The sequence below is a fragment of the Leopardus geoffroyi genome, chromosome B4 (genome assembly GCF_018350155.1).
Source record: "Leopardus geoffroyi isolate Oge1 chromosome B4, O.geoffroyi_Oge1_pat1.0, whole genome shotgun sequence".
NCBI classification, from domain to species: domain Eukaryota; kingdom Metazoa; phylum Chordata; class Mammalia; order Carnivora; family Felidae; genus Leopardus; species Leopardus geoffroyi.
The window spans coordinates 104,348,464-104,370,577 of record NC_059341.1 but is presented as its reverse complement, the minus strand read 5'-3'; the positions used below and the strand labels follow the sequence as shown (position 1 = coordinate 104,370,577).

Genomic DNA, 22,114 nt, shown 5'->3' with positions numbered 1-22,114 from the left:
TTCTTCTCTTTTGAACAGTACTAATCATCCAAGATATTCAAGAACTGCACAGACAATGTATTAAAAGTCACTCAATTTCATAATTGAAGAGATGTAAGTTAAAATACCCAAGACATATTATTTTCATGCATAAGTTTGGCAAAATATTAAAAGTAGGTAATAAACAGTGGTTTCCAGGGTGTAGAGAAAAGTGATTTATACCTTGTTTAAAAAAAAACAAAAAGAATTTTTGTATCTTTATGTGCAAAAATAAAGCATACTCATGTGTGAATGCTAATCTCCAAAAGCTAACACAAGAAGATGAAAAGAAAACAGCTGGAAGTAATTAAAAATGTTGCAAAGAGAAAATGGTAAGGCAAGGACAGGAAGTCCGTGGGAACAGAAAAAGCTCCAAGAGTAACGCAATTGCAACCCAATTGGACACTTAGAGATTTCCAGACACTGTATATAGTGGTTACAAGCACAGCACTGGCTTGAGTCCAGCTGCCTGGGTCTAAAGGCTGGCGCTGTCATGTCCGACCTCTGTAACCTTGGGCGGGCAAGTTGCTTAAAAACCCATTTTCAGATTTCTTACCAATCAATTGAGGATACCTATAAATAGGAAGTTATGTTAATAGTTTTGTGAAGAATATGTGGGGTTATGCATAAAAACCCTCATAAAAGCCTTGGCATATAAATACACAATTATCTTTATTAATAAACATTTTGTATTCATTCATCCATTCATTCATCTGATTTAATCTTCCAGTTAGCTTATGAGGGAGGTATTTTTATTCTCATTTTGGAATGAAGATTTCAGAAGTTAATTTGTTAAGTAACCGACCCAAGGTCACATAAATTTAATATATCCCTATACTGCCCAAAATATGTCTGACTGACTGCAAAGTTTATGAGGTTCAGCACCACATTACCAGTGCCTCGTTAACATCATAACCCTTTCTTCATTCCCCTGGTGTCTTGGGGACAAGTGATCATTTTGCTGCAAAAAAAAAAAAAAATACATAGAGACTCCCTATTTCTGTTTCTAAGTGAGCATATTGGAACTTCTCATTGTTAGCATAGTAATTAAATGAGAAGTATTATGACAAAAGAAAACAATCATAGAGTGCCTTTGCCATGGGGTTTAAGGTTTCATCTTGTTCAGCTTTAATGAAGCCCTGTAAGGTGCAGAAAAGAGTGTCTGCTTTTTAAATCACAGGAATCTTCTATAATTAAACCTTGTAATCAAAACATTGCCTATGAGCAGTTTCCATAAACTGATGTGCCTAAAGAGGATTTTAAAAAAGAGTTTAAGAAGGATTCTTACGAATTTTGTTAATAAAAATGTTAATGCTCAATGCTGAGTGAAATCAAAATCAAGTAAGTTGTAGGTATTTCTTTAGGATTAAAATAATGGCATATGTCATTTCCCTTGTTTGTTCCTACAGGCCATAAAGATTTCCCTAAGTACAAACTCCTCTTCCACACATTCATCCTTATTCAGCAAAGCCCTGCTTGGCCCCTTCTCATTTGTACTTTTGTTAACCTTTTTCACTAAACTTAAACCTTTTAGTTCATCAGTCTGTGGTGATTCTTTTGCCCCTAATTTTAACTTCCAAATAATTGTATCTCTAAGAGGCGCAACCACTATCAAATATGACAGAAATGTTTACTCTGCACTAACTTAAAAAGACAGCCTTGTGAAGGCTTTTAAATCCCGAAGGATTTACTGATAGGTAACTTAGCCTGGAGATCACTGCCTGTGCTACGCTCAATACTGGTGAACAAATGTGTATCCACTGGTAGTTTGATGACCTAGATGGTACCTTCACTTCTTTCACTGAAGTCTGAGATCACATCCACACATAAGTCCTCAGCAGACTTGTTAGGAATGTTGGGAGCCTCTAACCTGTTGTAAATGGTATCATCTATTCCAATCCATGGTATATTTGAGAGAAACAAGGACACAAACATCCTTTGTAATCTTATGATGACGGCAGGGTATTATACCAATGCATTTTACTATTTGCTTGCTCCCATTCTCACAGGCACAAAACTATTCTTGCCATTGACCACTGTAGGAATGGTCAAATTTATTTCCTTTTTTTGAGTCCTTCTACTATATCTTCCTTGGCAATGTTCTTTTTCCAAAAACTCTTGTGACTCCATGGCCTTTTATTAGTGTCAAATCACGGACAAGATCCATTTCTGGAGGGTGCTTTTTGGTGCCTGACCCATCAGGGTTAATTTGATATCCACAGAACCCCAAGATCCAATAGCCAGATAAAATGTGAGGGCAGAAATTGATGGTAGTAAATCCATTAACCAGCCAAATGACTGGGCTACTTGTCTAGACATTGAGGAATTCTGCTCTAATGATACACTCCATACTTCAAATCTGAACATCTTTCACCACAACTCAGTGTTGTACTCCTAGCCATCTTCTCCACTCCTGCTTGTTGCTCTTTTGCTAACTATAAATGACTATCTAGATAGTAGAACTCTATGTGTTCAACCCAGAATAAGCATAATATAAAGCCTAATACAAAGCCACTGTTTATCAGAAGAGAGTCCATGGGAGAAACTCTAAGGAGCAGCCTGTCCTTATGTCTCTGGTCTATAAATAATATATGAATTTGTAAAATTTGAGCATAGATGCATGGAACACCCAGTGGTTTTCTACCTTATACGTCCAATCTATGTTTCAGCAGTGCTTCCTTCGCTAACCTTGCCAGGCTCCTGTGCTCTGCCTTCTGTTCCATATCTTACATTCCCTTTTGACTCCTGCTGTTACCAAGGCACACAAACATTAGCACCTGGATGACTTAGGGAGGAGACAGTCATGATTTCAAAGAACCAGAGAACTGATGGCATATTTCTGCTACCTTTTAGAATTAATGATTCTATTCCACTGCATTGGCTGTGAGAGAAAGGAAGAAAAAGAAGAGCATCACCGAGGAGCACCTTGAGACTACCTGCAGCCAAAGTACTAGATGAGGCCCAGCCTTGGCCGGAGGGAAGCCATTTTGGCAGAATGTGAGGAATCGTATCCCCACACACCATAGTTTCTGAGACTTGACTCTCCCCCTTTTCATTCCGATTACCCTGGATGTTGTAACTTCGTCTCTCAGATAACTGACTGGATGTATCCTCACATCAATAATCTGCATGAAACCAGCCATCTATGAGAGACAAGGTACATGACAAACTACAGAGCAAGGTAATCTCTTTAGTGCTGCTCCTACAAAATGTCATCTCCCTGAGACACATGAGCTATCCGCTTTGTCTATGTCTATTCTCTTCCATCAGTACACACACCAGGATCCCCATTTGGTGGTGGAAGCAGTTTCTGAATGCTATAACCTAACAAATTATGCTGATGCCATCAAGACATTTACTTCACTGTGGTGATGACAGGGTGTGATAAATTCACCTCTCCAATGAAGAAATACTCCACACAATTTCAAAACCACAGGCTTGTCAGCCAATTGTAAAATGATTTAATTACTTGGTAAATTAATCAAGCCATTCATTTCATGGAATTAGACAGGATAGCCAAAGAAATTCAAGTCATTCCTCTAAAAACATCTATAGAGCAAACCATGAGACCCTTCTTTGTATCTTCAAGGTTCAAAATTGCCTTAACTAAGTAGAGGCTGTGGAAGCTGGCATTTTAGACAATTAATGTTCCATAACTGGATAAGAATTTCTAACTGAAAATGATGGGAAAGATCTAACTTCTTCCAGCCACAACTCGCACTGAAATCTGTTGTAGCTCGTATTATTTTATGGATTTGAATGACACACAGCGGTCCACATTCTCAGAGCTTAACACAGAGAAAATAGGGGCTGTGATGTACTTAGAGAAATCCTAAGGAAACAAGATCTCCTAAAAAAGTATACTTTAAAAATCGTTGATTATAACTGATCTGAAAAGAAGCTATTAAAATTTTTTTACTGTGAAATAGTAATATCTTTACATATGCTATTTTACTTAAATCTGAAGGGGGACTATCATCATCATTTTCTAAATAAGGAAACTAAGGTTTATACAAGTTATTTTCTCAAGTAGCAGAGTCAAGATTTGAATCTAGGTCTAAATCCTGTATTTGTACTGTAATGGTTATGGGATCTGTGCTAGAATCCTGGCAGAGTCATTTAATTATGTAATCTGAACTTTGGTTTCCTCATCTATATAATGGAGCTAAAATTAGTACTGAACAGCTTCTCTCAATCTCAGCACTACTGACATTATGCACTAAATAATTCTTTGCTGAAGGGGCTATGCTATGCAATGTAGGATGTTCAGTAGCTTCCCTGGCCTCTGGCCACTAGATGCCAGTAGCTTGGACCCATAATTGTAACCACCAAAAGTGGCTACAGCCATTGCTACATATCCCCTGGAGAATAAAATCACTCTGGTTGAAAACTACTGATGTAAATTAAAAGACAGTCATGAAGAGTCCATCAGTTAGTACATACAAAGAGCCTACAAGATGATAATGGTGAAGAAGGAGGAGGAGAGGAGGTGAGGGGAAGGAGGAGTGGAGGAGAAGGAGGAGGAGGAGGAGGAGGAGGAGGCGAATACTTGCATTTGACTAAATTGTACTTATGTTTTATTCAGTCCTGATTACATGGATATAATAGAAAACAACTCATGAAAGACTTGGTTAGAAAGAAAATAAAATTTAAAATGGCTGGTAATTTTCTAGTTTTTAGGATTGTTTCAAGAAAATTTCCATAAATCTTTTTCTTTTTTATTAAGTAAAAATGTTTTACATATAAGATTGTATATTAAACAATCAAGTAAATATTTGCTTAGTATAAGGTTAGTATACATCAGCATAGAAACAATACCATATTAAAATCTATGTCCAGATTTGAATAGATGGATCATACATCACTTAATATCACAAATGCTATTTTTTCCTTTGAAAGGCTAATTAACCTTGAAGTGAATTTATACTTGAGAACATTAGTCATGGATTAATATATTCACTAATGAATGTTACAACTGTGATTAGCATGTTGAGATTATCAGTGAAATTAAATTACAAAATATATCTTACCTAAAGTCTTAACGGGATCAGAATAATCAGAATCAGTAAATTGTCCCATAACATTGGTGGCTCTAAATTTAAATCTATGAAATAAAAAAAATTAAAAACCAACAATTTGCATGCTATATGATTTTCTTCTATGAATAATTTAACAAATAGCAATGAAAAATACACATTTTTATTCAAAAGAAAATGTATTTACAAGATGTAAACTTAGAAATCAATTGCCATCAGAGCAATATATCCTATCTTTATGGGAGATGAATAATTATCCTGCACACGAGAGAATGACTAAAGATTTGGTCAGACTCTTGAGCAGTCCCAGTAGCTTAATCAGATGAAGTAGATTACATTCCTCATAGATTTGTTTAGAATGAATTATTTCATGTCTGTGTGAAAGTGTATTACACAAACATACTTTATAGAGTATAATAACTTATACCTCAACTACCTTTGAAAATACCAGTGAACTAGATTTAGAATGGTCATATAGAATTTATTTTGTTCACATGTTAACAAATTAAGAAAAATGCTTCTTAATGCTGTGTGCCCAGCTGTATTTTTACTTTCTATGTTTTTATGACATAAAAAAAAGAAAATGGTACATAATGGGTGGTTCTAACAAATTTAGAGACAACTGAAATTTATCTTACTTAAAAACTATAGATATCCAGGCATTTTAAAATACAAAACAAACTTATGTTAAAGTTTATGTTAAACTTAAAGTTTCACTTTACAATTTAATTTCTACTATTCTCAAATTTTTATGATTTTATTGATTATATGAAAGAGTCTGTGTTGCAAATATGCAAAATAAACAATATTTGCATATTTGCAAATATGCAAAATAAAAAAGATTACATTTTTTAGTATATTGTTTTCATAGCTGTCATATATATGATGGTTAAATTTTAGGTAATAGCCAAAGTAACTGTACTTAATAATAGATGATAGAGCATTCTGTTTTTTCAAATGCCTGACTTCTCTACTTTTCTAATGTTAACTTGACCTAGGATGTTTATAAAGAATTTAATAGTGCTTTAACTAGCAGGCAAATATGAAACTAGTTTATGACAAAAAATAATATAGTCAATTTAACAGGAGCCAATGGTTAATTTAACAGAGCGTTTAATAAATCCAGAATATCAGAAGTGGTTTTTAATACATTAGATTATTATGATCTGCAAAATGATAGATATTAAAGTGATTAAAGATATTAGTGATTAAAATCCAGAGTTTTGATAATACAAAGAGGAGAAAATTATTGTTATGACTCCAATAAACTGAAGCTGTCATCAAATGAAAGACTAGGATGGCATTTCTAAAACCCATATATTAGCATGTATTGCAAAATAATGGGTGAAAAGCACAAAATATTATGTTAGTCACATTATCCTCTACAGAAAGAATTAAATTCTCCTATCCATGTTCTCCAATACATGTTTTTCATATTGTCCTTCTGTCACTTACCATATCAACTCATAATTACTCTGAAGCATGCCTACTTTCCCTACAGAACTGTACATTTATGGAATGTAAGGACAATATCTTACCATGTTGATTTTTACCATGTTGATCTTTACCATGTGTTAGGTCATGATACATTATGGATGCCCAGTGCTTACTATAAAGATGAAAGGACAGGCAGATGGATGAATGAAAGTTGTTAATTAGCTTGCTATCATTATGCATAGTCAGCACCAACTATACTTACAAGTATTGCTTTTTTGGTTTCAAAGGTCCATTGCAAATTCTGTCTTCATTGCCAGGAATCATGCATGCATTATCAGCACCTATGATGTAGATTTCTTCATTGCCACTGAATTTTGTCTTTGCTTCTGTACATGGGGGGTTAGGAAAGCCTTCATTTGTAAAATATGGCCTTGGTTTATTAAAATATGCATCATACCACTTTGTTACATTTCCATCATGCTGAGCTATTTTCAGGAAGAAAGGATAATAATTATAAGTAACAGATGAATGTATTTTGACATTTCTGAAGAACGTTTCTATAATTACATGAGGAAAATTTGGATGCAACATCTGTCACTCTATGAACCACCAGGGATAATTCAGCTGATCTACCTACATAAACAGGAAATCCTATCTTTCCCCATCACAAGTGAATCTATAGGCTTGCTGTGGAGGATGACTTCTCAGGTACAGAAAAGAACATCTCTCAGTAAAGGGTAACTCTTCTGTTCATACCTCCAAAGAACCTATCAAGACTCCATCTTGCCAAATTCAAACAATCCTATCAGTATATGGAAAAAGTAAATCACATATTGTAACTATGCCTTTTCTTATCTTGTTCAAGTACTTTAGGCATAAATTAATGGTTAGTACAACTAATGATAATATTAGCAATCTGTTAAGCTCAACAGTTGTGTGGTAACTGGTGGTCAACCTAATATTACTAATTTTGAACTGAAATTTCCTTAGCATTCAACAATTCATACTCTAAAATTTAACGAGACAGGTTGACAGTTGATACCTCCTGCTTCTGTTACAAGCACTTGCACATTTTTGATAGGTCCATGATCATCATTGTAGTAACATATTGGCATTCTGATTGTAATTGTTGTTGAAGTCACAAGCAATTTTCCTGTGGCATCATAAATAGGGGTTGGTTTGGTTTTCGGTCGTGCTGGAGCTTTAAACAAAGAAGAAATATCACTGCAATTGATTTTTTGTTTCTGAAGAGGAGAAAAAAAATTTAAATTCTCATTTCATGCAGGTGATTTACAGATAAAATGATGACAAACACAAATAACAAATGAAACAGAGTTTTGTTTGAATACAACAGATGTTTAGCAATTATTATCTCCTGATGGTTTAATGATATACTTCAGACTTGCTTAAGATAATGGGACTCGGGTGTGATTTTCAGGCATCTGACTCCTCTTCACATGTTAACAAAAATTCAAATTATATATCTCTCAATCATATAATTTTTATAATTGGATTAAATCATACTAATATTTTAGTGGGCTCTTCTTTTATTTCCTTTAGCTGATTCATCAATTTCTATTCTAGTCATACCAGCATCTCTCCCAGGTTATCCACACCAAACATATGGCTGATATCCTCCCATATTTTTCTCCATGTTCACATAACCATATAAAATACATAAAGTCATAGATAATGGATTCTTTATTATATATTATGTATTCTATATTATGTATTATAATCACTGCACATGTTGCTTTTTTCACTTAAATATGTCTTATATAAGTCTTCTCATGTCACCAAGTATGGAGCTAACTCATTCTTTTTAATGACTATGTTGCATATCATACTGTGACAACATCATATTTATTCAATCGTTTATCTAATAACGGGAATTCACTTTTCCTTCAGGTTTTGAACATTTGTTGCAATGACCAGACTTATATTTAGCCTTATTTACTGATTCTTTTATTTCCATGGAATAGATTTCCAAGAATAGAATTTCTGGGACACAAGATATGAATATTTCTAACTTCAAAAGATATTGCCAGAATAATTTCCAAAAGTGCCATGATAATTTATACTTTATCACCAATGCATACAAATATCTCCCAAATCAGTATTTGTAGGAGCACTTCTTGTTTCATTTCATCTCATAGCTATATGTGTATACCAGCTGTTTGAGCACAGCAAGTTGCTTATTCAAACTTCAATTTCCATATTTATTAATTTTTAAAGCCTCTAAATTATGCCATAAAATTGGCAATATCATTTCCATTTTATTAATGAGGAAATTACCTTATGTCACATGGCTATAAAAGGTAAATATCAAGATTTGAATCAAATCTTTTTGGCTTGATCCTTTACCTCACTCCTCTTAGATATAAAGACTATTATAATATTAGATGTGTAAGAAGTTTATTGGAGGAAATATCCATGAAGAATCAAGGAACAGTAAACAGGAGTAGATGGCAAGGGCCTTTAGACCACAGATCACAGGTCTAGTACCTGCGTATGAGAAGAAGAAATGAAGGGTTCAGCAGCAAGAGCCTCAGGTTTTGGGGTGAGAAACTCTCAGCCAGGCTACTGGGGAGTCCCTAAGAAAAGGTTTCTAGTTAAAGGAATCTGGCATTGGACGTGGCTATCCAACTTGATATTATTTGTCAAATGCAAATTTAATGAGACTACTATTTTTTTAACTTTATTTAAATCCAAGTTAGTTAACATATAGTGTAATAGTAGTTGCAGGAGTAGAAGTTAGTGATTCATCACTTACATATTACACCCAGTGCTCATTCCAACAAGTGGAGACTGTTATTATTTCATCATTTCATGTCACCACTACCAATCATGCATATTACTAGGAAAAAATATTTCTCTAGCTCCCCACCATGGCCACCAGTACTCACATATTTTCTTTAGACAACTGATCATGAGTCTATCTGTTCTAAGGAGTGGAAAGTCAGTTCATCCCTCACCCCGGGATGAACAAAGCAACAGAGAGAGGAAGTTCTGCTAAAGAATTAATATAATGAGCCTATTGTTACCTGCATACTTACCTATCTGCTACTGAATAACAAAAAGAAACTAAGATGGTATGACATACTTCTTTTATGAAGTCATTTTGTAAAATAGCTGAGGTTTTTGAAGACTCTATGTATTAGTACATTCCAAGTACGTAGTATGTCATTAAAAGCAAATCTTAATACTTTTAAATAATATCACAATTATATAAACTACCATTGATTAAAAGATAAACTTTATCAGCTTCATCTTATAGTGAATATTTCTTATTCTTTTTTTTTTTTAATTTTTTTTTTCAACGTTTATTTATTTTTGGGACAGAGAGAGACAGAGCATGAACGGGGGAGGGGCAGAGAGAGAGGGAGACACAGAATCGGAAACAGGCTCCAGGCTCTGAGCCATCAGCCCAGAGCCTGACGCGGGGCTCGAACTCACGGACCGCGAGATCATGACCTGGCTGAAGTCGGACGCTTAACCGACTGCGCCACCCAGGCGCCCCGAATATTTCTTATTCTTAATAGAACTAGTTTCCAGGAACTGTCCTAAGGGTTTTTCAAAGATTATCTCTTTTAATCTTCACAACGATTTGTGAGGTAGGCCCCAGCATTATCTGCATTTGACAGGCTTGTAGAGGTTAAGACACTTGCCTTAAGTGAAGCAGATATCAAGTGGCCAATCGAGGATTCAGTCTCAGCAGTTCGACCCTAGACTCAGTCTAGCGCTAGAACATTTAATCACTGTGCTCTGGTGTCCTTACCAAAGACTAAGAAAAGTTACTTTTTGCTTCAGAAAGAGAAGCATCCTACTAAAGGTCCATACACTTCAGTTTTTATCTCTCTGCAGGTTTTATTACAGATGCTTTGAGAGATGGCATATTTGCACATATGTTTTCAGTCTGGAAGAGAAAGTATCCTGAATGCCTGAATAGCTCTAAAATCCTCTTAACAATCTTTTTTGGCTTTCATGGATTGATTTGTGTGGGGCAGGGAGCCTCCAAATTTTAGTTATATTTTCTATAAACAATACCTGTCATAGTAATTAATTGACAGATTTACTTTATAGTCAGAAACATAAAGTTCAATATATGGTAGTTCAGTAAACGCCATTTGATTAACTGAAAATAATTTTATTTTCAAGATAAAGATCAGTCAAGGAATTTAATTAAAACTAGTCAAAGTCTAGTTATGGGTAATTGAACAATGAATTTTCAATAATATTAAGAACATAAACTAACAGACTATAAAATTTGCCTCAGAAAACATTAAATTTAGAGGGAAAGAAATATAAGATGAATAGCAGGTGGGCACTCTCTTTATTTAAGGTGATAATTTGCATTATTATTTATTCATTTTAAGTATAGCTTTAATAAGCAGTGTTTATGACTTAATGTATTCTTATTACTGCATATGCATCATTTACTGAATTTTTAATGTTTATTTATTTATAGTGTGGAGCCTGACACAGGGCTTGATACCACAAACTGTGAGATTGTGACCTGAGCTGAAATCAAGAGTCAGATGCTTAAGGGACTGAGCCACCCAGGCACCCACATGTGCATCATTTAAAAGCTTGACTACATTCTTAACGCTAATTACAGAATTTAATTATAATTACTCTTTTATTAAGACCATAAGAGACTCTTAAATACAGAGAACAAACTGAGGGCTGCTGGCAAGGTGTTGGGTGGAGGGATGGGCTAAATGGGGGATGGGCATCAGGGAGGGCACCTGTTGGGATGAGCATTGAGTGTTATGTAAGTGATGAATCACTAAATTCTATTCCTGGAGTCATTATTACATTATATGTTAACTAACTTGGATTTAAATTTAAAAAATTATTTTTTAAAAAGACAACAGTATTTCACAGGAAGACACCTCATGTATGTACCTTTAATGTCCATGGTTATTCTCATCTGAACATTTGGCCCTGCGCCAGCGCTATTGATCGCATAAACCTAAAGGAGAGAACCATCTTGTTACTACTTTTATTATTGTCATATGTAATTTTAAAATGTTTCCATTTTTAAAAACAACTGCATATAGTCTATTAATTATACTTTTCTTGCACTTACTCAAATGAATACAATATGTATAGGAAGAATGTTAATAATAAAGTAGTTCTTAAAACTGATTTTACAGTACTAAGTCCTGAGAACAGAGGCTGAGTGACCTAAACAGCCCTGTCCTAGTGACCAGGAAAGGATGTGGCTTCAATGTGAACCTGTAGGAGGAATAGACACAGAAAAGCCACTACGTCTATACTCCTTCGTCTACTCTAACATCTGCTCCTTCTCTCTGTAGCTAGGTAACTCTGGCTTCCTTTAAATCCATATTCAAGACCCTCTTTTTTTTCCCTTCTCTGAGATGAAATCCTATTCCTTCAACCTTCTTGTTTTCCTGTATTAAATCATCCCTCTGAAAGTTGGCCTTTATGCCCTTCTTCACCCCTGCCCCAAAGTGTCCGACGCTGTAACCTGCATAATGTAGCATATACACATAAAACATTCTTGTTTGTATAGACAGAGGGTGACTCACACAAATGTGAATCCTTTCAATTAACTTTATTCTTAGGACGCTGTAGATACAGAATTTTCTTTTATTGACTTTATTTTGCTCTATAAAACAAAGACTCTATTCTTGCCCAAGTTCATTGACAAACACAATCCAAATTTATTGGAACTTATTAACTTGTTTTCTAAATTAGTGTCCCCCTTCTACACTAGAGATACTTTGGGAATGTTTTTATTGAATTAAAACCATAATAATGTATACGATGCAGTAGATATGACAAGTAAGCCAAGCCTAGACAATGTGGTTAAAAAATATCTAAAGGAGACCTTTATTGAAGTTGTAAATTTAAGAAAAGAAGTATTAAAAATGAAAAGTGATATTATGGTGCACATCATTATTTTTGCTTCTTTATGGCGTAACCTAACATTCAAGTGAGATACTAAATGAAAAGTTGGGCAACACTACTCAAATTGCATTGTACAAAGAAGTCATTTGTAAACCTGTTGAATGAAGAGATGCAGGTTTGATTCACTAGGTCGAGACAGAGGTGTACATTATACATTTCTAATAAATTCCTAGGAGTTGAGGATGCTATAAATTGCATTTTCTGAACAGAGAACTTTTTATTGCTCTTTAAATTATGAATTAATTGTACTTTGTTTCATTTCAATTTTTTCTCTTATTCACAAAAGGCAAAACTGATGGAGCACTCGCTACTTCCCATAACTATAAATTTAATCCTTACCAAAGCCCTAAAAAGAAGTCATTATTCCTATTACTGCTTTTTTCTTTCTTTCTTTTTTTGTTTCAAGTTTTTATTTAAATTCCAGTTAGTTAACACATAGTGTAATATTAGTTTCAAGAGTAGAATTTACTGTTTTTTCTTTCTTTCTTTCTTTCTTTCTTTCTTTCTTTCTTTCTTTCTTTCTTTCTTTCTTTCTTTCTTTCTTTCTTTTCTTTCTTTCTTTCTTTCTTTCTTTCTTTCTTTCTTTCTTTCTTTCTTTTTCTTTCTTTCTTTCTTTCTTTTTTAGGTAAGAAAACTGAGGTACAGAGTTGAAGCAACTGCCCAGAAACAAACCACAGAATCAGGATGTGAACCCAGATCAGTTCATTCTCTTAACCACCCTCCCTCTAACAGATCTTTCACAGTAGTGGTTCATTTAATGGGATATACAACAAGAACCCTAGCAGCACAGTGAGTGAAGGAAGAAATGAAGATATGCAGATATATAGATACAATATATACAGAGAAAAACATACATATGAATATAAATTATTAATAACAGTATTCTGATGATTACAATAATCATAAACAAGTGGTAGGAAAAGTAGTTTGCTAAGCTACCTGAAGGTTTAGCGTGAACACTATCTTTATTAAAAGATGATATTCAGAACCATATAATTCTATTTGAAAATTTCAAGAGATGCCACAAAAATACATTTTTGAAATAAATTATGTGTATGTGTCTGTTTGTATGTATATAAACATACACCTATATATTCTAAAATGGATAATTTAGAATTAGGATGTAAAATACTTAGCTTTAGTAATTGTTACATGAAATGCACGTGAATTTCAAACATGTAGTTACATCTGCCCTTTGCCTTTGAAATTTGCTTTTCCGTTTTCCATTTATAAGCACACATTAACAGCTTTCCTTTAGGTAGAATTATCTCTTTGCATATCACTGCTCTCTTACTTTTAACATGCCTTTTCTTTCTCCTTTATTTCTGGATTTCTACTATTGTTGTAGAAACTTTTTTGTTATCTACATGTTTTCACAGTACTTGCTGTATTATAATAGGAAGTAAGCAATTTCATTTCTCTGCATATTATTTTCTGTTGGCATGTCTCATACAATCCTACAACAAGATACGAGAAATCTAGTGTATACATAAGCTTCAGTATTTTTGAATGGTGAATTTGTAAACTGACTTTGTAAAATAGGTAAATAATTAAAAGCTATGAATGCTTACACTGATATTGTACGTATGTCCACCTTTTAGTCCTTCTAACATTGCAATGACAGATGTGTCAGTTTTCTGGATAATACTGAGGTTGTGAATCTGGACAGCAGTAGGATCATCTTCCCGGTAAACCAAAGCTTGGTATACTTGGATATTTCCATTGGGTTGAGAAGGAGGAAGAAATGTTAACTGAAATTTTGTAACTTCGTCTGGTATCTTCCAAAATGTCATATTGTTAGGTGGATCGTTGGGGACTAAAATAAAATATTAAGCAGTTAAGTTTTTAAAATTGTGCCCTTCTTTTTAATCTACATAAACAAATTATTTGCTTAGATTTCTGTTTATAAACTATGTTACACAAACTTTTAAAACTATATATATTATGGAAACAAGCAAAATGGCTGATACACAGCAGAATCATCAACATCTATAGGTCACAGGAATCATAATGGTGATCCAGTTAGTTGGGTCATTTATTTATTTTGACTTTTACATGTATTTATTTTTATATAGAAGGCATTTATGTGACTTTTTGTACTTCTTATTTAAATATAACACAGACTCACAGGAAGTTGCAAAAAATGGGACATATAGTCCCCTGGAACATTCCCCAGCTTTTTCCAGTGGTGACAACTTACCTAACTGTAGTTTAATATCAAACCTGGATATTGACATTGGTACAGGACTCTTAATTAGACTATAGATCGTATTCAGATTTCACCATTTTTTCATGCTTTCATAAATGTGTGTGCAGTTCTATGCAATTTCATTCCATGTACACATTCCTGCAATCATCACCAGAAATAAGGTACAGAACTATTCCAGCACCATAAAGAAACTTCCCCCTGGTCTCCCTTGTATTTACACTCCATGCATCCCCACAACACTAACCATTGTCCTCCAGAGTTCTGTCCTTTTAAGAAAAATAACAGAATAATGATTGAGGTCCATCGAAGTTGTTGTATCAATCGTTCACTCTTTTTTTTATTTTATTTTTTTATTACTGAGTAGTGTTTCATTTTGTGGATACATCAAAGTTTATTTAATCACAGAAAAACATTTGGGTTGTTTCCAGTTTTTGTTATTACTAATAAACCTGCTATTAACATTCATTTACAGGTGTTTGTGTGAGCATACATTTTTAATTCTCTGTGATAACTGCCCAAGAGTATGATTGCTAGGTAATGTGCTCTAAGTACATGTTTGGTTTCATAAAAGGTTGCCAAACTATTTTTCAGTGTGGCTGTACCCTCTTTCATTCCCAGTCGCAATGAAGGGGAGAACCAGTCTCTTTGCATCTTTGCCAGAATTTGGCACCATCACCCTTTTTTATTTTTATTTTTTATTTTTTTTTAAATTAAAAAAATGTTTTATTTATTTTTGAGACAGGAAGAGACAAAGCATGAACAGGGGAGGGTCAGAGAGAGGGAGACACAGAATCTGAAGCAGGCTCCAGGCTCTGAGCTGTCAGCACAGAGCCCGACGTGGGGCTCAAACCCACGGACCGTGAGATCATGACCTGAGCCGAAGTCAGACAGTCAACCAACTGAGCCACCCAGGCGCCCCATCCATCACCCTTATTTAAATTACTATTTTATCTGTTGTAGTAGATGCACAGCGATAGCTCATTATGGTCCTAATTTGCATTTCCTTAATAGCTAGTGGTGTTGAAAATCTATCTTATCGTGAGTTTAGTTGCCCACTCTATCTCCTTTGTTGTGAAATGTCTCTTCATGTCTTTTGCCAATTTATAATTGGACCTCTTTTAAGTGTTGAGTTTTGAGAGTTCTTTATATATTTTAGATATTCCATTTTATTTGTGATAAAAATTAGCCTAACTTATAGCAGCTAAGTATCAGTAAACTATCATGAAAGAAAATGATACACGTGAAGATAAAATCAATTTATGAATAAAGTAATTAGTTCTTGCTGCATAATTAGTGTGCTTTATACAAGTGACTGATTGCATGAATTATCTACTTTGACCAAATTGAAATGGACATATCTTCCATACTAAGTGAAGGAATTCCTATGAAGAAGGCTGTTAATACTTGACTGTCAATAGTTCAGATGCTTAAGCTTTATTATCTTTATTTATTACTTATCATCTGGCAAATATCTCTATAGATAGTGCCCCGTAGCAGGCAAAAAAACAAGTAAATACATAACAGTGAGGAAAAAAAGAGAAACAGATAAACATGTTATAGTGCCAAATATCACACTTTAAGTGGAAAAATGCATAACTAAAGTAAAAATTAAATCGGCTCAAGACTTATTTTCACATTTGCTTGTATACATTTATATGATATAAAAATATTTTAATAAGAGACTTCTCTAAAAATCAGATCGGTTTTAAGGCTGGATAAGTGAAATAATTCTCTGAATGTTGGAAAGAATTTCTTATTCTCCAAATATCTTTTATTTTACACCTCAAATTCTACTCTTAGAGGTTTAGTAGTAATTTATTAAACTACAAAATTTTTGGGAGAGGTAGCACATTAAGATCTGACAATCAGTGCTGTATGGTATGAGTGGGAATAAATTCAGCAACATCTTTTCTCACAGGTAGGATGAGGGAGAAGTGTAAAAGTATCATAAAAAATAGATATCTGGAATATATGTGGCAGCAAAATGGAAACATGAAATTTTAGGTGCTGAGGATAAGATGTTATCTTTTAATGTAGAACCATAATTTTATAGACAATAGAGTATATAACACAATGAAAAGACTAGCTAAAAAACATTTTTTACCTCCTATACTTACCTTATAGATAGCAACAAAAAAACTATAGCAACACATCCCTTCATGTGCTCTTTCCAAAGATATATCTGGTGGCAAAGAACATCAGGAGTCTGAAGGAGGACAGGGCAAGCAAGTTCTGGGAAGCTGACTTTCCACACTTAATTCCTATTGGTTATAATCTTATTCATTCAGACCCTGTTTGGAGGAACTTGAGGAAATCTGTATGATCTGTATGGATTCTGACATTTATTAAATAGGTTATATAATAAAACATGTCATTTGATTAGGTGAAGAAAACAGATATGGTAAGCATGACCTGGATTCTAATTTTGAATTCCAGATACATAATGATAGAGTATTATCACTTTCATGTGCATTTAAGTCATGGACAGAAATAATTAATGGACAGAATTTTACATGAAGCATTAGTGGCCATAGACTGTTGGAAAATAGGCAAGGTAACTCAATTTCTGAAATATTTAGTATTTAAATAAGTATAAAAAGTAGAATTCAGTACATTATCATGAGCTAATTTGTTTGTATTTCCAAGAACTGATTATTCTCCACAACTCCACTATGCCTAAAAAACGTAAACAGAAAACTTCACTTTTGTCAATTACAGTGGATCACTCAATTTTATATTTTGTATTTCATACGCTTTAAATATTTCTTGTGACACGTATCCTTTTTTAGGGGGTGGTATGAGAAATTCTAAGAAACACACTTAAATCTGTCCATTTTTAGCAATGATGGAAAACATGCCTCACCTGATTCTAAAGTAGTAGCAATCACTTCAGCACTTGACTTTCCTTCTACATATGCAGCACTTATGTTTCCAGTGAATGCTGTGATTACCACAGAATACCTTGTGAATATTTTCAAATCTTTAATTTCTATGGTCTTATTTTCTTCATTTGATTTGATGAAGGAAATATTAAATTCATCACTATCTACCTATAGGAAAAAATAGCTAGTAATTAAAGGAAGCAGCACTTAAGATCCAAATCACCAAACATAATAATAAAAAGCTACATGTGGTATATTTATCTAGCCAAGATTTAAATTATTTTTTCTTACAGTCAGATTGTCCTGGGAAATCTAAAATACTACTTTAACAGTTTCCTTATAAGCAATTATTTCAACAATTGAAAGTAGAAGGAAAAAAAAATCAACCAACCACAAGTAATCAACCCCTCCAGTGAACTAGTAAGTATCATCTTGTGTCAATGAAACTCCACTTTCTACTTTAATGTCTTATAGGAGAAAGAATATAGGCTTTGATAATCAACCATTAAGGGCTTAAATTCCAATTTGGTCACGTAATAGTTCCTGTAGCATTTGACAAGTCACTTACGTTGTCTGTGTCTTACTTTCTCTGTATGTAAAACTGGAGTACTAACATCTATTTAAACTGTTTTGTTGCAGTTTAAAAAAATAGATCTGAAGTAGCTGGCGCAGAGATTTTGATATTTCTTTTGACCATGACCTACAAAAAGGAAACACAGTGGTACCTGGGTGGCTCAGGCGGTTAAGCATTCAACTTCAGCTCAGGACATGATCTCCCAGTTTGTGGGTTCGAGTCCCGTGTTGGGCTCTGTGCTGACAGCTCAGAGCCTAGAACCTGCTTCAGATTCTGTGTACACATACACACTTCTTCATCACTTAAAAAAAATTTTGAGAAATACAACTTCTTTCTGAAATGCACTTTGATATTTTCTGCTCTTTTAAATTTTATTCCAGTTCATTTAAAAAATTTTAGTCATGATGGCAGTTTGAAAAATTCCCATCTAGGACTATGCATGGCACTGGATAAAGGACTCGATTAATTGCGGATGTTATAATTATTAGATGTGCAAAAATGAGCATCCTTAGGAGTATTAAATATAGTTGTATAGCGTGCTCAAACATACTGTGTCTTTGATGGAGAGTCTGGCCTAGTCACTGCAGGGATTAAACATAGCTAAAATTTTTAGCATTAAAAAGAAGGGCCTTTCAGGGGTGCCTGGGTGGCTCAGTCAGTTAAGTGTCCGAGTTGGGCTCAGGTCATGATCTCACAGTTTGTGAGTTTGAGCCATGCATGGGGCTCTGTGCTGACAGCTCAGAGCCTGGAGCCTGCTTCAGATTCTGTGTCTCCCTCTCTCTCTGCTCCTCCCCCACTCATGCTCTGTCTCTCTCTGTCTCTCAAAAATAAATAAACATTAAAAATTTTTTTAAAAAGGGCCTTTCCTGAAATGAACATCAGAAAATTTGAAATCCTATAATACATCCTACTCTCAGGTATCTTAATTGAAGCACTTAAAACCAGACTGTGCACACTGTTCCCATTATTAGGTTCATTTTCAACTTGACCCTCCCTTGTAACTTTGAAAGGTTTTTGTTCAAAATATTCTTCAGATGCTCTTTTCTAAGAGATTTTTAACTTAAAGAAGATGTTACTATGAGGGATGTAGAAAAAGGCTAATAAATAATATGTGTGTTGCAAAGTCAAATAGATTGTTCCCACCTCAGACAGAGATTTGAAGTAAGAAGCCTCACATCTCTAAAGTGGCAGAAAACAAGTCAGCATAGCAATACCATTGATCAAGTGCATGTACTCACTGGTAGAAAGTGTGTATGATTTAGTTAGCTGTCAATATTTAAACATCACATAAAAATCTTTCCTTAAGACTAGGCTTATATTCATGCTGGGTAACAATTATCTAGAGATGACTTATAGTTGACTTCTGTAATGGGACGTAAGTGTCCAATTCATCACTGCCTCATCCAGTTGGCTTCATTTTGACTGCTCATTTACGTTGCTTGACTGACCACTATACCTATCTGAACTCTGATTTTATAGAGTTGAGGTGAATTTCTCAAGATTCCATAGTTATTTAGTAGCTGAGATAGGATTTCCTTCTAAGTCTTTCAAGAATGCGGAATTCTCTACACTACCACACAGGGCCTGATCATATAAAAGTAAAATTACACTATTCCGATGTCTTCCATTAAAACAGTGGATAACAATATTGAGGTAAAAATATGACATAATATGATTGTGATCTACTGTATCTTAAAAAGATACAGATACAACTTAAAAAGATACAGATACAGATCTACTCTATCTTAAATTCACTATCTTTCTTCACTAAACCTACCCTTTGTTATTGTTAATCATTACTTATCCATTTACTTGAGACTGAAACCTCAGACCTTTTTGATTCATTGTTCTCTTTCTATCAATTCCAAGCTTGTTTGCTCATATTATATTTGACCATCAATTATTATTATGAAATGTGTCCCATCATTTTTGCAGTGTGGCAGTTTTATAAGCAATGTCAGTTATTATTTGGTTCTATTTTCTTTCTTCTTCCTGCCCCATTTGCACCCTTCCCTACCTGCTACACCTCTATTCATTCCACAATCAATTTAACCTGCTCCTGAAGTCTCTTCTGTGTTGTATGACTCTCATAATAAGAACTTTAATTACTTTGCTAGTGTATATTTAGAAAAAAAATACATACTTTATACTCTGTAATTGGAGTGTAACTAGCTGTTAATACTCTGGTGTCTCACACCCTAGTGTGAGCTACTTGAGAGCGGAACTTTATGTTTTGCATCCTTATTTTGATGAAAACAAAACAAAACAAAAAATGTTTGTTATTTTGAAAAAATAAAGGGAACAATGAACAAAGGACTATAAAATGCATTAATTTCCAGTAGTATCACCCAGGGTGATATCTGCACCATAAATCTTTAAGATTGTCAATTTTTGCTTAATTTAAGTCTCCTAGGAAAAGGGTCTTATGTCTCTGTGGCTAGTACTTGGCAAAGGCCAGGCTATAGCATAAGTCCTAAATTCAATGATATGTGTTCTTCCCTGGTGTAGAAGCCAATGATTTTTGAAGATAGATAATTATATATCCATGAAATGAGCTGCAGATAAGCTCGAAAAAGACAGTGACCACATGAAACTTGTTCACTTACACATAATCCAGCACTGAGCACAATGCTGGAATGTTGGGTGTATTTAAAAGTATGTGTTGAATGAAAGAAAGAAAGAAGGAACTAAATGCTTAGTTCCAAGAATACCAGGGAAACTATGAAGTGCCAGGATCTGTTTGAATACTTGCTCTTTTTGACTCAAAAGGTTTAGATGTGCATATATTTCAAGCTGGCAAATTTTATTTGCTACCTGATGGTTTTTCCTTTCTCCTGTCACACCATTATCTGCTGGTTTTAGCCAGGTCTTAACTATTGGAGAATTTATAATTTCTGTGCCTCAATTCCCCTTTATGCAAAATGAAGATAATATATTTACATCAAAATGTTAGCAAAGGAAAGGTAATGCTGTGTAACTAAAATATAAAAATAAGCAGTTATAATGTTATACACTCTTCTCTCTTTCTCTTGCTCATTTTTCATCTCAATAAGAATGCTAAGAGAATGAAGTTATGAATCACTTTTTAAAAAAATGTTTTATTTTCCCTTCCTTTAAGCACAATCAAAAGAGAATTGTTTTCATGAAAAATAGGTATCTTTTATTTGACCGAACACTGTGTTATCATTTTATAATTTGCTTTTAATACATAGTCCCAGAGCATTTGTCGTACATGCTGATTACTTTTGGCTAATTATGAACTAAAAGTCTTCACAAATAATGTTCTACAAAGGAAATCCCTTAAATTTTCTTTTAATCATGACAGGTCTTTTGAGATAGAAGCACTTCCATTTTAGAAATAATATAAAGACATAAGAAAAGTATAAAAGTTAAACAAAAGATAGGTAGAGATAGGCAAGAAAGGGGTAGAATTGCCCATAAATTACCCGACTTAATGCATTAGATGTCACCAGAAAAGAGGTCATCAGGTCCAGTGAAACCCAAGCAGGATGCTAACACAGTTTTTCCAATCCTCATCCTAGCTAAAACTCTGCATTATTTACATTGTTGATCATCCTATTTTAAGAGAAAGGCTTGACTCTCATTCTTGGGTTTCCTTCTGTCTCGATGGCTACTCTAGTCTGGTGACTTCAGTGCCCTCTTATTTAAACGTTTGTATTCCCCAGATTCGATCTTCAGGTTAGCTGTTACAGAAGAGGTTCTTACTACATGTTCCATATTTAATCTCATCTCTTCCTATCATTTCAACTATCATACCAACACCTCCCAAATTTCCAAATTCAGGTTTCCTCTCCTGAGCTCCAGATTGATATATAATACTGCTAATACTGTCTTCATCTGAAGGTCTCCCAGGCATCTCAAACTTAGGGCATATAATACTGAATTCATTCCTTTCCTCTAAAAATTTCTTTCTCTTCACAGTTTTCCAAATAATATATCTTAAAATCATCCTCAACTATTCTTTTCACTCACCATCCACTGATTTTTTTTTTGCCAGATC

The 22,114-nt window shown here is 34.1% G+C and overlaps 1 protein-coding gene and 1 long non-coding RNA gene across 9 annotated transcripts in view; one reads left to right on the top strand and one right to left on the bottom strand.

The window, feature by feature from the left end:
• Positions 1 to 22,114, bottom strand: part of PTPRQ (protein tyrosine phosphatase receptor type Q) — a 199,425-nt gene that overhangs the window by 53,605 nt on the left and 123,706 nt on the right. For all 5 annotated transcript variants that reach the window (XM_045462798.1, XM_045462800.1, XM_045462799.1 and 2 more), the window contains 6 exons: positions 17,501 to 17,687; positions 14,000 to 14,244; positions 11,400 to 11,466; positions 7,534 to 7,692; positions 6,754 to 6,976; positions 5,049 to 5,122 (listed from right to left, as the gene is read on the bottom strand). In XM_045462798.1, the coding sequence (XP_045318754.1) occupies positions 5,049 to 5,122; positions 6,754 to 6,976; positions 7,534 to 7,692; positions 11,400 to 11,466; positions 14,000 to 14,244; positions 17,501 to 17,687 (955 nt within the window). The remainder of the gene's footprint in view (positions 1 to 5,048; positions 5,123 to 6,753; positions 6,977 to 7,533; positions 7,693 to 11,399; positions 11,467 to 13,999; positions 14,245 to 17,500; positions 17,688 to 22,114) is intronic.
• The window catches only part of LOC123590042, a 168,187-nt gene that overhangs the window by 77,617 nt on the left and 68,456 nt on the right, over positions 1 to 22,114 (top strand). The window lies entirely within an intron of this gene.